A 13,632-nucleotide genomic window follows, 5' to 3' on the forward strand; every position below is an offset into this window, starting at 1 on the left:
ATGAAAAGGTAAACAGCAAAGAGAAGTCATAAGGGACTTACTAAAGTTGAACTGTTTACATTCCTACATGGAAAGACAATATTTGTAACTCTTGAAACTTTTCAGTATCTGGGTAGTTGGTGGTATTACACACACATAGAGACAGAGTGCACAGAGTGAATTGAAGAGGATGGGATCATATCTTTAAAAAATAAAATCAAGCAGTGAGAGAGAAATATATTGGGAGGAGAAAAGGAGAAATGGAATGGGGTAAATTACCTCTCATAAAAGAGACAAGCAAAAGACTTTTTAATGGAGGGAAAAAGAAGAGAGGTGAGAGAAAAACATGAAGTTTACTCTCATCACATTCCACTAAAGGAAGGAATAAAATGCACACTCATTTTGGTATGAAAACCCATCTTACAATACAGGAAAGTGGGGGATAAGGGGATAAGCAGGGTGGGGGGGATGATGGAAGGGAGGGCATGGGGAGGAGGGAGCAATTTGAGGTTAACCCTCATGGGGAGGGACAAGATCAAAAGAGAGAATAGAAGTAATGGGGGACAGGATAGGATGGAGGGAAATATAGTTAGTCTTAGACAACACGACTATCATGGAAGTCATTTGCAAAACTACACAGATTTAGCCTATATTGAATTGCTTGCCTTCCAAAGGGAAGGGGTGGGGAGGGAGGGAGGAAGAGAAGTTGGAACTCAAAGTTTTAGGAACAACTGTCGAGTACTGTTCTTGCTACCAGGAAACAAGAAATACAGGTAAAGGGGTATAGAAAGTTATTTGGCCCTACAGGACAAAAGAGAAGATGGAGACAAGGGCAGAGAGGGATGATAGAAGAGAGGGCAGATTGGTGATAGCGGCAATTAGAATGCTCAGTGTTTTGCGGTGGGGGAAGGGGACAAAAGGGGAGAAAATTTGGAACCCAAAATTTTGTGAAAATGAATGTTAAAAGTTAAATAAAAAATAAATTAAAAAAAAAAGATCAGGGGGATGACGGTGTATGGCTGAGGTAGGGTGGAGGAACATGACAAGGGAAATGAGCAAACTGAGGAATGGTGAGGTTAAGTTTTGAGGGAGTGTAGCTATTCATGTTTAAATTCCCTCAGAATGAGAGCAGGAGTGGAGGAAAAGAAAAAGACTGTGAGCCAGGCACTGAACCCACTGATGTGGAGGAGAGGTTCTTGAGTGACGAGGCCCAGGGAAGAACTTCAATGGTAATTGAGAGCAAGGAGCATCCAACTCACCCAGGTTAGCAATGAGTCAGGAGAATAAACTGAAATGCAGCTGGTCCAGCGAGGGAGGTCAGGGAGTTTGTGTCATCAGTGAAGGGCAGAAAGGGGAAAGGAAAATATTTAGGATGAAAATAAGTGTGTTACTTATGATCAACACGTTTGATGACACGAAGCAGGCCCTCCAGAGAGCCCGGAGGAAGGAGTAGGCAGATTTAGAGAAGGACTTGGGTGGGTGGGAAAAGGGATCAGCCTTAGGGGTATGAAGAATGGGGTTTGAAGGATGGCAGCCAGGGATCCAGAATCACTGAGATAGGGAAAGCAGCTGCCTCCTGGAATCCGTTAGTCCTTCCCAATTCATTTCCAGTGTCACTTTGTCCAAAGAGGCTTTCCTGAGCCTCCTAGCCCCCAGGGTCACCTATATGCACACAGCTACCTATGCACACATTGTCTCTCTCCCCTTAGACTCTCAGCTCCTGAATTTGTATGACCATCTCATGATGGCAGATGAAGAGGGGACAAGAAGGGGTTCTTGGAAGCTGGACTCAATTCTTTTACAAAATACGAGGCAAGGTCCTCAGCTGAGAGGGGACAGACAGGGAGCCGTGGGGAGTTTTCCAGGTTTCCAACTCTAGCACTAGGCTAAGCACACAGTAAGCTCTGCGTAAGGGCAATGACAGCGGAAGCCAGGAAACCAAACACCAACCCAAGGATTCTTGGCTTTTCTGTAGTGCTAGCTGCAGTCACTGAAAAGGAGGTGCTGAGTGCTAAGAGTCTCACTACTTTTATACCATGTGTAGATGATTTTAATTCTTGCTACTTCATAGTGAGAATCCTTGTCCAAAGACCAGCAAGTCAACATTCTACTGGAAGAATGGAACCATATCATGAGGGGCCTACTTTCCAGGTCCATCTCAAGGGTATGACTGGTCATGAGGGACATCTCCAGAGCCCATCCATTCTGGGGCTCCCTGTTCTTGCCTGCTGTTACTCTAAGGTCTTCAGTCACATACTGATCATTTTATTATCACTCTCATTCCCAGATATATACTGATCCTCATTAAAACTAATGAACACAACTCTGTCTGATAATATATGCAAAATTACATTCTCATAGTCCCTCCAACTCTATGAAAGAGTGGATATTCTCAATGTACTCTCTCACTTCATCTCTGAGGTCAAATTCAGTACATTACATGCAACTTGGTAGGGCTTTTGTTTTTTCCTATTTACATTATTACAGTTCCTAGCTGTCTTATTTTCCTGGTTCTACTGACTTCATGCTGAGTTTGTTCATATACATTTTCCTATGTTTTTCTGAATCATTCAATTTCATTATTTCTTACAATGCAGTAATATTCCATTAAATACATGCAGCTAAATTCACCTAGCCTCTCTGAAGCTATGGACACTCATTTTGCTTCGATCAATCAGTAAGCACTTCTTAAGTACCTACTATGTGCCAGATCTTGTGCTTGGCACTGAGGATGGAAAGACAAACATGAAACACTACTTGCCTTCAAGGGGTTTATATTCTTTCAAGAGATGGCTAGTACATGTAAAACAAATGCAAGTGAATGGGGGGCATAAAAGCAGATGGGGACAATCAGCTAAGGCTTCACATGGTGAGTGTTCTCTGAGAAGTTTTGAAGTTCTCCATCTTTGGTCATCTCTGCCAATTTTCTGGGAGTGAGGCCAGACATAGGAGTTGCTGATGTGCATTTTTCTTATGACAGTGATCTGAATCAATCTTTCATATGGTTAAGACTTAAATTCTTTTGAGAATTGTTTATATATTTTCAAAATTCATTGGATAATGTCTCCTGATCTCATATATTTGTGCTAATTTCTTTTACATGTTAGCTATCAGACCCTTGAAGGAAGCAATTTATGAAAAGATTGTTCCCCCCACTCAACATTTTATTTTATTATCTTGGTCATTATTTTCTGTGCCAAAACTTTTCTTTCATTTCATGTAACTAAAATTATTTCTTTTATATTTTGTGACAGCCTCTATTCCTTGTTTGGTATTGGGAAATAAAACAGAAAAAAGAAAAGATATTAATCTAGCAAAGACATTAGAGGAATAGCAGGCTAGGTCTGGAGCTGCAGTCAGAGAATCAAGGAACCTCAGAATGGATGGGTTCCGGAGATGTCCTCCATGACCAGTCACACCCTTGAGATGGACCTGGAAAGTAGGCCCCTAAAGATAAGGTTCCATTCTTCCAGTAAAATGGTGACTTGCTGGTCTTTGGATAGAGATTCTCACTTTTAAGTGGCAATCTCAGGAAATTTTGATTTCTACCTCTATGAACGTCAATAAAATGACCTCATTTCTCTCTCTGGTTGAAAAGTTAGACTCCTGTATCTAGACAATGAGCAGTTACCTATCTAAGGGAAGGGGCAACTCTGGGTTGGGAGGGTAACCTTTTGGGGAAGTATTCACAGGAGAGAGGTCTCATCCCTGGGGTGCTCAAGGATTCCATTTAGAAAGTCACTGGGGGGAGGGGAGGGGCCTCGTCCAAGACTCAGAGGAAGGAGTCCCTTGAAAATCTGACCACATGCCACAAAATCTTCTCCTACTTTCTTGAAAATTATTGTCTGAATGCTTCCAATTTTTAACTTGTGCCCTGAAATAAATTAATAGTAAAGAAACTAATCTGATAGATCAAATAAAAACAAAAGCACCTTTTTCAGAAAAGAAAGACTACCTGATTAACCACAGCAAGCTCACAAATGACATTCACAGACTCTGCATGTCTCCAAAAGGTAAGTGCACAGATTAGGGCTTTTGGGTAGTAGCATGAAATTAAAGAAGGCAGACAGCAAACCCTGTCCATCAAGTTCCCCTGGCATGTGCTTATATGGTGATGGTGCCATCCCTTTGTTATGCTGGCAAAGCTTCAGATGATAAGACTTGCCAAATGAGGCATCAAAGGTTACACCAAGATTTTAAACCCTATTGATTAAAAGAATGATGTTGTTGAGGGTGGTGATAGAAAAGTTGGGAAGAGGGTTTAGATCGAAGTAAAGATAATGTGTTGTTTGAGACATGTTGAATTTAAGATGCCTAAGAAGCATGCCAGGGCAGGTAGGGGGCGCCATAGTGCATAGAGTGTAGAGCCACAAGTCAGTAAGACATTATCTTCCTAAGTTCAAATCTAGCCTCAGACACTTAACCACGTACGTGTGGACCCTGGGCAAGTCACTTCACCCTGTTTGCCTCAGTTCCTTGTCTGTAAAATGAACTGGAGAAGGAAAAGGCAAACCAGTCCACTATCTTTTCCAAAAAAACCCCAAATGGCCTCATGAAGAAATGGACATGACTGAAACAACTTAGCCACAACAAATGGAACATGCCACTCAAAAGGTCCAAATGGTAGTTGGTGATAAGGAATTGAAACTCAGAAAGAAGACACTAGAGCAAGCTCAACAGAGTCAGTCTCTCTAGAAACAACAGTTCTAGCCAGAGGAGCTGAGGTAGCCATCAAGTGAGAGTAAAAAGAGCACAAGGGGACCCAGAACAGAGCCCTGGAGTAAGGAGACACAGACTAACCCAAAAAGTGTTTATCGATCCAGCAAAACCAAGTGTCTTTGTCCTTTGACTATGACCACTAAGAGAAAGTATTGGTCATTGGATTTTTCACAGCAAAGTCACCATACTTTTTTTTGCCAGAATTTCAGAATGAGTTTTCTGGTAAAGTATTTCATTACTTTCAGCTTTTTTAAAGTACTAATCATTGACAATGAGAAAAGTTTAAAATAGACTTTCAGGCTTCCAGATTTTAATAGTCCTAGAAAATCTCCATTGTTAACTCAAAAGCAGCTGTATATATCTGAAAAACTGCTCAGAGATTTGGCAGGATTTCTAAAGTAACTTGAAGCTCAGCAAAAAAGTTAAATAAATTACACTTAAAATCTTCCAAACACTCAAGAATTCACTTGCATGGGGGAACTTCAGCCACTCTATCAAGTGTGTAAAGCTGGGCTCCTAGTCTGAATTTATGTGTATACATATATATATGTACATATATATGTGTATATATATATGTGTGTGTGTGTATGTATATGACATTTTTACTAGGCCATATATATACATGGCCTGTTTGGGGTTAGCCTGGGAACCATCACAGTTCAGCTAACTAGCTCAGATTTTCTGCTTTTTTCCCCCTTCTAAGGAAAGTGCGGTGCTGGATAATATAGGTCAAGGGGAAAAGGGAACAAAAAAATAAACATGCAACTGAGCGGTGACATCTGCTCTGCTAAGCAAAAAGGAAACCTGAGTGACTCTATAAATCCTTGACTTTTTAGCTGCTGTTTGATAGCAAGTGCTGATGAACCAGAAACAAATGCTGAAAGCCAGAAATCTGCATCTACAATTTCTGCTAAAATAATACCGTCATCAGGTATGATGTTCTCCAAAATTCAAGGACTTGGAATCTTGAAGTGAAAAGATGGCTGCAGCTGACCTCGGAAGACTCCTGGTCCAGGCCCTGCTGACTGTCAGGGAGACAGTGGCAAACAGCTCAATACGATGCAAATTAGTCCTCAGGCATCTTCCCAGCAGAGTCAGGAGCCTCCAGAAGACAGCCTATCTTCTTCCTACCATGACATCTCTCCCATCAGCTCTTTTGGTGACCCCTCAAAGGTATCACAGAATCCCAGCACCTTCGGTCTACTCCCACCTCCTTCGGTCTACTCCGACCTGATGTCATGCCAGTGTTACCAAACTCAAAGAGAAAGGGACACTTAATCTTTAAAGAAGAATCCTGACTGCATATTGACATAATTTTAAATGTAATATTATCTATTTAATCTTAAATTGAATTAATTCTAAGGGTAACTAACATAAAATTGATTTCAATTGAATATTATCTGTGCTTGATTATATTTTAATCTGTTGTGTTAAATATTTCCCGATTATATTTTCTTCTGCCTCGGCTGCACTCAGAAGCCAAGCTGCATGCTTGTGTTTGATGATTCTGCTTCTACAACATCCACAAGAGACTGTCATCCAGCCTGACCTAATGACCTCTCATAAAAGGGAATCTTCTAACCCCCAGGGAAACCATGGTTGGAATTCTACCTGTTTGGAAATGTTTTCTTTAAATCCAGACTAAATCTCCTCGAAGTTTCCACCTATTGCTCCCAATGGTTTTAAGTAAAATAAAGTCAGTCACTCTCTGATGTGACAGCCCTTCAGATGTTTCAGGATGGGTGTCATCTTTCCACTCTCCTACAGGTCTTCTGATTTTTTCAGGCTGAACAGCCCCAATTCCTTCCACTGATCCTCACATGGGATGAGCTGAAGGTCCAACACTATTGTGGCCATCATCCTCTGGACGTTCTTCAGCGTCTGTCAATGATCTTCCTAAATGCTGACCCCTGGCATGTAACCTAAGACTACCTGAACTTCTCCTCTGAAGGCTTCCTTCTAAGTGGACAGCATCTTTAATGGTGATACTTCAGGTGCGGTCATGCCCTAAGTTCTCAATCTAACCAACCAGAAAGAGTCAAAGGATCTGGGTTCAAATGCTAGCTCTCCTTCTACCTGTGTGACTCTGGCCAAGTCCCTTGTCCCTTCTCGTTTCCTCATCTATAAGAGAAGGTGCTGGGCTTGATAGTCTCTCAGGTGGCTTCTTACCTGCTTCATAGGTGAGAACATGTTCATACATGATCCAAACTAAAATGATGATCCCAGATGAGTGATAGAATTACTGAATTTCAGGGCTGGAAGGACCCTCAGAAAGCCACTGGTTTCATGCCTATCTGAACCAGGAACTCTTCTACAACATATCCAACAAGCAGCCACCCAATCCAAAGTCAGGTTGAAAATCTTCAGTCAACGAATGGGCTCAGTACCCACTGAGCAACCCATGCTTTTGGGAAGTTTTCCTCATAGCAAACTTTAATCTTCCTTGCTGCTATTTGCACACATCTTTCCTGCTTTTACCCTCTGGAACCAAACAGAGCAAATCGAATCCTCCTACAATAAAGAATCCTTTAAACCCTTTATGTCAATAATATTTCTTCTTCTTACACCTAAACAACCTTTTTCTGCAATTCTCTCCAACTCTTTTAACTTATTCCTAAATTACATGATTTCCAGCCCTCCCACTATCCTGGTCATCTTCCCCTGGACAAGGTGCCTTGAACAATATCCTTGATAAAACATGGCATGAGGCTCAATTATAATTGTACTGGTGTGGTCTGACCCAAGCATTGGTCAGTACTGCCCCCAAATAAAATAAAGTTGTCATAGGGGCTTTCAAGTACCCAAATGTACACAAAGACAGGACAAAGGCTTCTGACCAGCTATGCCTGGCAGGGATGGGGCTATTGTTGTCCAGTCCTTTCAGTCATGTCCAACTCTTCATGACCCCATGTGGGGTTTTCCTTGGCAAAGATAGTACGGTGGTTTGCCATTTCCTTCTCCAGCTTATTTTACAGATAAGGAAATTGAGACAAACAGGGTCTTGCCCAGGGTCACACAGCTAGGAAGTGTCTGAGATTGGATTTGAATTCAGGTTTTCCTGTCGCCAGATCTGGTGCTCCTTCCAAGGCACCATATCTAAAACTTTATTTGGAAACATTTCCAACAATCATAACTTAGCTCTGCCGACAGAGAGAACATTTTCACTCTAAGTCAAAGACTCTGCCCAAGGGATTCAGGGATAGATTTCAGGGAGTCTGTGAACTTTATTTTTTTCACACTTTAAAAATGTATTTTGATATGTTTTCCTTGGTAACCCTATGTATTTTATTTTATGCATTTAAAAACGTTATTCTGACGAGAAGTGATGAGGTATCACTAAACCGACACAAAAAAGGCTTAGGAAATCCTCAGCCCTGGCCAGGGTAACTTGCACACTGGGTCCCCTCTCTGCTTCAAAGGAAGGCATCAGAGGAAAATCCTCAGAGATCAGTATCTCTCCAGTATCTCTTCAGCCTTCTGAAATCTCTATTCAGAGAGGCTTTCCTCCTCCTCATCTAGCATGTGCTTATGCTTTTCTTATAGTCACATAAATAATTTTATTTTAGGCAAAATTTAGTAACTGACTACTTCCTGAAAAGCCTAATCTTCAAGGTTATGAAAATCTGAAGAGTTGCATAATATTTCATGTGAGTGTCATGCCATAATAAATCCTATCATCCAGCAAAATTAGTTCAATAAAGAAAAAAGGCAGATGAAAAGAATATTTTCTATTTTGGACTCAACATTAAGCCAGTTAATCACTCCAAGCTCAAACATCAGTGTAAAGCAGGAAATGTGATACTCCTATATCTGAGATAGAATCCCAGTATCTGGAACACCAACTTAAACATTAATTCAGGTGATTTATTGGGGTTTTTTACAGACTTTCTTTCTTTCCCTTCTTTGTATTATTAAATAATGCATTTCTGAGGATCATCATGGTGCTATATCCTTACTGGTCTCCTTTATAAGATTTTTAACTCTCAAGACTCTCAAAATGCTTGCTCTTCACATCACTGCAAATAGGAACTAATTTCAAACTCCACAGCAGATACGAGGCCCCTGGCACCAGAATACTTTTCATGAAGTTACACAATGCTGAGATCATCATCAATGAAGCCAGAGCTGGTGGGAATGCTGCAGCTTTAGGGAGAGGAGCTCATATCAGTGGCAACTATAGTGCCACGTAGAGACATCCTATTTCCTGGTCTATGTGAAACAGGCAAACTGGAACGCTGGAGAAGGCTGGGCAGGAAGTTCATTAATGTCCATTAACTTCAAAAGCTCAGTAAGAATGCCACAGTCTAAAAAATGGGGGTGGAAGGAAGAAAACTTCAGGCTATCACTACAAAGAGAAAATAAATAGTATATTTTACCTAAATACGGAGAGCTGCTTAATTCTTAATAATTTTTGAGTAGCTTTTTATAAACACAGATGCCCCATTCTTGATTTCTTCCATCCAAAGAACACATCAATTTTGTTTGAATGTAATTGAATATTCATTTATAAAATCTTGGGCTGATATGAAACAAATGTACTCCTCTTTACTACATATTCTAGGGCTGCCCTGAAACCAATGCTCAATCCTCTGCTGGTTAATCTCTACCTCTCTGAGGTCATTTTGCCCAACTACAAGTGAGTATGTAGCTCGAGGGACAAAAATCCCTTTAAATATTAGCCTGAGCCATGCAGAAAGGTTCGTCACATGCCTTTCCCAGCAGCCTTAACCCTGTACCTTGGAGGGCAGACACCAGGGCCAAGTCTGCCTCTGTTCTCTGCTCTCTTCCTCTTCTCCACTATTCAAGACCAAGGTTTAGGGACATGTCAAGTCCCTAACAAGTCAAGGGACTTGACAGACCACAAACACACAGCCTCTAATCTGTTCTGGGGAGAGAAGATTTTCTTCTCTCTCCTCTCTTTCTCATTCTTTTCTTTTTTTAATCCCTTCACCAACTTTTTTCCAAAAATCTACCCCACCATTTTCCTCACTTCTCCCAAATTAATTTCCTCCAAAGAATATAGAGACCCTCCTACTGTCTTCCCCTTCCCCATATTGTGCTGCAACAATTGGGACCCAGCCATAAGTGAGGCACAGAACCATATGGAGTTGGGAAACACAACCTAAAACATAGGTAAATTTTGGCCTACAATTCACCATTGTCTTCCACGAACATATATATTCAAGTCAATCAAGGGCATCAATGTAAGCAAAGAAGATTCCATTACGGGGCACTAAAGTGAATGACCTCAACCTTTTGGGGGGCTACCTTCCTTAGGTTCCCAGACTTCCGACAGACCTGTGCCCTTGAAGTACACCTTCTGCCCTTGCTGCCAACTGTACAAATCACAAATGTACCAGACACACTTCTCCAGGCCTTTAAGCAGGAAGGAGAAAAGCCTGTCCACTGGAAATGCACAGCACTGTTCTGAGGTCAAGAAATATCTGGCTAACTGCAGTGATTAATTTACATTGGTTGAATGTGGTGAGCCCAGGCTCACCACAAATATTTCTTCTAAGGGGCAGTTGGGTAGTGAAGTGGATACAGCACTGGGCCAGGAGTCAGGAAGGCCCAAATTTAAATCCAACCTCACACTTACTAGCTGTGTGACCCTGGGCAAGTTACTTACCCTCAGTCTGCCTCAGTTTGCTCAACTGTAAAATGAGGACAATGGCAACATTTACCTCCCAGGGCTGTTGTGAGATGATGAGGTAATAGTAACATGTGATTATATAATACCTAATAACAACAGAGCGCCTGGCGCAGTGGAAGTGCTTTATAGAAATGTCAGCCATCATAACCATCATTATTCCAGGGATGCTGGGCATCAGAATGTGAGTCCCCTGCTAGGCTGAGGCATACAGTCTGCACTGCTTCATCCTCTGCTAAATCAACAGCCAGTGATGGAGGAGACATCTCTCAGCCTTCACTGGGTTGCATCCCAGCCTCTTCCCAGCACATCCTGGGGCCTCTTAGAGACAGGGGCTGTTTCTCTATGTCTATGTGCCCAGGATCCAGCCCCCAGTAAACAGAAGGTGCTTCATAAATGTCTATGGGCTGACTCAGCACTTGCCTCCCACTCCAGTCGTCTTCTCCCAGGCCATGGGGTACTATTTGGAGAAGGGACCAGATCCAGGTTCAGCTCTTGCCTCTGACTCTTGTGAGCATTACAAAGAATGAAACATTCCCTAAGCACCAGCTCTGGGCTCAGCCCTTGGGACACAGGAAGAAAAGGCCAGATGGATCCTCTTCCTCTCAAGGAGCTCTTAAGTCAGGCCTGGGCTCAGGACAGGGTGGCAAGGCCTGAGGGGCATTCATTTCATCAACAATACTGCAGCTGGTGACCTAGGTGGCACCATAGTGCATAGAGTGCCAGGCCTAGAGGCAAGAAGACTCATCTTCCTGAGTTCAAATCCAGCCTCAGACACTAACAGACCTTGAGTAAGTCACTTAATACCCTGTTTGCCTCAGTTTCCTCATTTTTAAAATGAGTTGGAGAAGGATATGGCAAATCAATCTACTATCTTTGTCAGGAAACCCCAAAACAGGTCACAGAGAGTCAACAAGATTGAAAACAACTAAAAAGCAACAGCGTAGCCCATCCAAGTAGAGTCATGCCATTCACTGCCATGGAGGATGCCCAGAGAACCAACTTCACAAGGTGATCATGAGTCTACAATGGAACCAACTATGTTCAGCACTTTGTAGGGCTTAGAATATAGACAAATGTCAGTTCTTCCTATCATTGTCCTCATGATTCCTCCAAGTCCATCTCAGGAACTATAAGCGACACTGACTGAGGGACAGAAGACCCTGATGGTTGTCTACAGAGCAGTGCCACTAACTTACACCTGAAGGAAATTTTCCTTTCTCTAGGTCTGGCACCAATTGCCTTTATCTACTCCAAGGGCCCAAGTGGACCAGGGCTCTACATTCAAACTAGCCACAATAATGATTTTGCCAGACCTCTTGACAGGGAAAAAAAAAGGAAAAGTTTAGCTTAGTCACCAAGACCAATGGTCCCTACCACCCAGATCTCTCTCAAAAATAAGTGTTTAGAGGACATATAGTTCTTTATAACTGAAGTGCTTTCACATGCATTATCTGATACTATGTCTCCCCAAATTACAATTTAAAACGAAAAGAGTTAAAAATGTAGAACCAGAGTGAATAGCGTTCTTTCTGAAATGAAGGAAGAGAAAGGACACCCCGAGGGGTGATGTGACAGCACACCAGTGAGGAAAACCATCCATGTGTGTGTATGCATTCATGTATGCGTGTGTGCCTGCGTGCATATGCATCTTCAGTATGGAAACCTTCCTAGTGAATTTAGTTTCTTCTAGGTCAGGAGCAGGGAGTCCACTACTCACTGCTTCGCTTGTTCTCATCTCCCCCTTCATCCTCATTCTCGGGATCGATGTCTTCTGCTTGAGTTATCCAATCTAAGTAGCCCTTCAAATCCTCTTCGAGTTGTTGCTTCTCACGGAGTTTCTGGAAGTCCCCTCGGGCTTTGGCCTTTTCTCTTTCCTTTGAAAACTCTCTGGGACACAAAGAGAAGAGTCATCAATCAGGGTATGTTCAGAATCACAAGTCAGAACAGCAGGACACACATACAACATGGCAAAGTGGAGCAAGTACAACTGAGCACTAGACACAGTGCTGATTTCTTCACATTAAAGAGAAGCAGAGAAAACAGAGCACAACAAAGCACACATGCCTCATTTCTCAGAAAATAGTGTCTTTGCACAGAGTTAATGCTATGCCTAAGTCTTAGCCAGGGTCTCAGGTGCAGCCACCGAGAGCTTTCCCTCATCTCTCCCTGGAACCTCCATTTCCCCAGCATCCTCCCCTCTATCTCAAAGCCTGTCCCTGGAAGAAGACTCTTCAGAGAAAGGCCAATGGATGCTGGCTTTTGGCTTAAGGAGAAGGTGCATTCAAAGCACAGATGTGGAGGCTCTGTGAATGCCCTGTCAGAAGGCAAGGGAATCTGAGAATGGAATCTGCCTCAGGACTTTCTAATAGGGAAACCAAGTTTTAGGAACACCTGACAGCAAAAAGGCAGCTCCCAGAATTCCCATGGGTAGTGAAAGGCCAGGAGAGACTCTCTCCATGCCAAACAAGCCCTCCTGGGTTAGGGGACAATTTACTTATATGTCCTTTTAGGCCATACCCTGTCGCAGCCCTGCCTTCAGAGAGGAGTAATTGTTTTTGACTACTATGTGGTGTCAACCTTCAATTTTGTGAGGATCTCTGTAAAATTCTGCATTTGCCTAGGCAAATCAAGAGTAAGGTGGATAATTACCCAGTTTTCATACTCAAGCAGCCATCTGCACTGCCAAGCAGGAAGTTTTGCAGGAGCCATAAGATAGGATTCTGAACTGAGTGCCCATAACGTTCTAAGTGCAGCCTTCTCCTCAGGGAGCTTCAAGACAGAGTGACACCACTGTAGTGGTGAACTCTCTACCTTCAATTCTTCCTCAATCTAGTCCAATATTTCTGAGATTCTGGATACCCAACACAGAAATAAATGGTTGAGAAGGAAAAACAACCTCTCCAGAAAAAAAACAACAACTAATTAACCAGCTGAACTCCCAGACTCCTAAAATGCCTGGTGGTTTAAGTGCTGTACAGTCCTGGCAACAGCTTTCGGAGCACAGACAGTAATGAAGCCCATGGTTAAGAAAAGTAAAACAAAACCTAGTTGGAATCCTGGCAAAAAGTAGCTCAGAGTGAAGTGGGAACAGTACTGTCTCACTCTGCTCCTGTATGCTAACCCAAAGAACACTTTAGCCCAAGACAGCCTGGATATTCCCTGAAACTAACTCCTGCATTTGTCTCTATAAAGGCCTTTCATGTGAATACATCCATCACACCTTCAAGGTGCGGCAAGTCCATTTCATGACCATGAAAAGATGGTTGTAAACTGGACAAATG

At 42.4% G+C, this 13,632-nt stretch overlaps 1 protein-coding gene across 12 annotated transcripts in view; it reads right to left on the bottom strand.

The window, feature by feature from the left end:
• The window catches only part of CACNA1D (calcium voltage-gated channel subunit alpha1 D), a 351,834-nt gene that overhangs the window by 134,904 nt on the left and 203,298 nt on the right, over positions 1-13,632 (bottom strand). For all 12 annotated transcript variants that reach the window (XM_072599051.1, XM_072599049.1, XM_072599046.1 and 9 more), the window contains one exon: positions 12,069-12,238. In XM_072599051.1, coding sequence (XP_072455152.1) covers positions 12,069-12,238 — 170 coding nt within the window. The remainder of the gene's footprint in view (positions 1-12,068; positions 12,239-13,632) is intronic.

The sequence above is a fragment of the Notamacropus eugenii genome, chromosome 3 (assembly GCF_028372415.1).
Source record: "Notamacropus eugenii isolate mMacEug1 chromosome 3, mMacEug1.pri_v2, whole genome shotgun sequence".
Classification (NCBI taxonomy): domain Eukaryota; kingdom Metazoa; phylum Chordata; class Mammalia; order Diprotodontia; family Macropodidae; genus Notamacropus; species Notamacropus eugenii.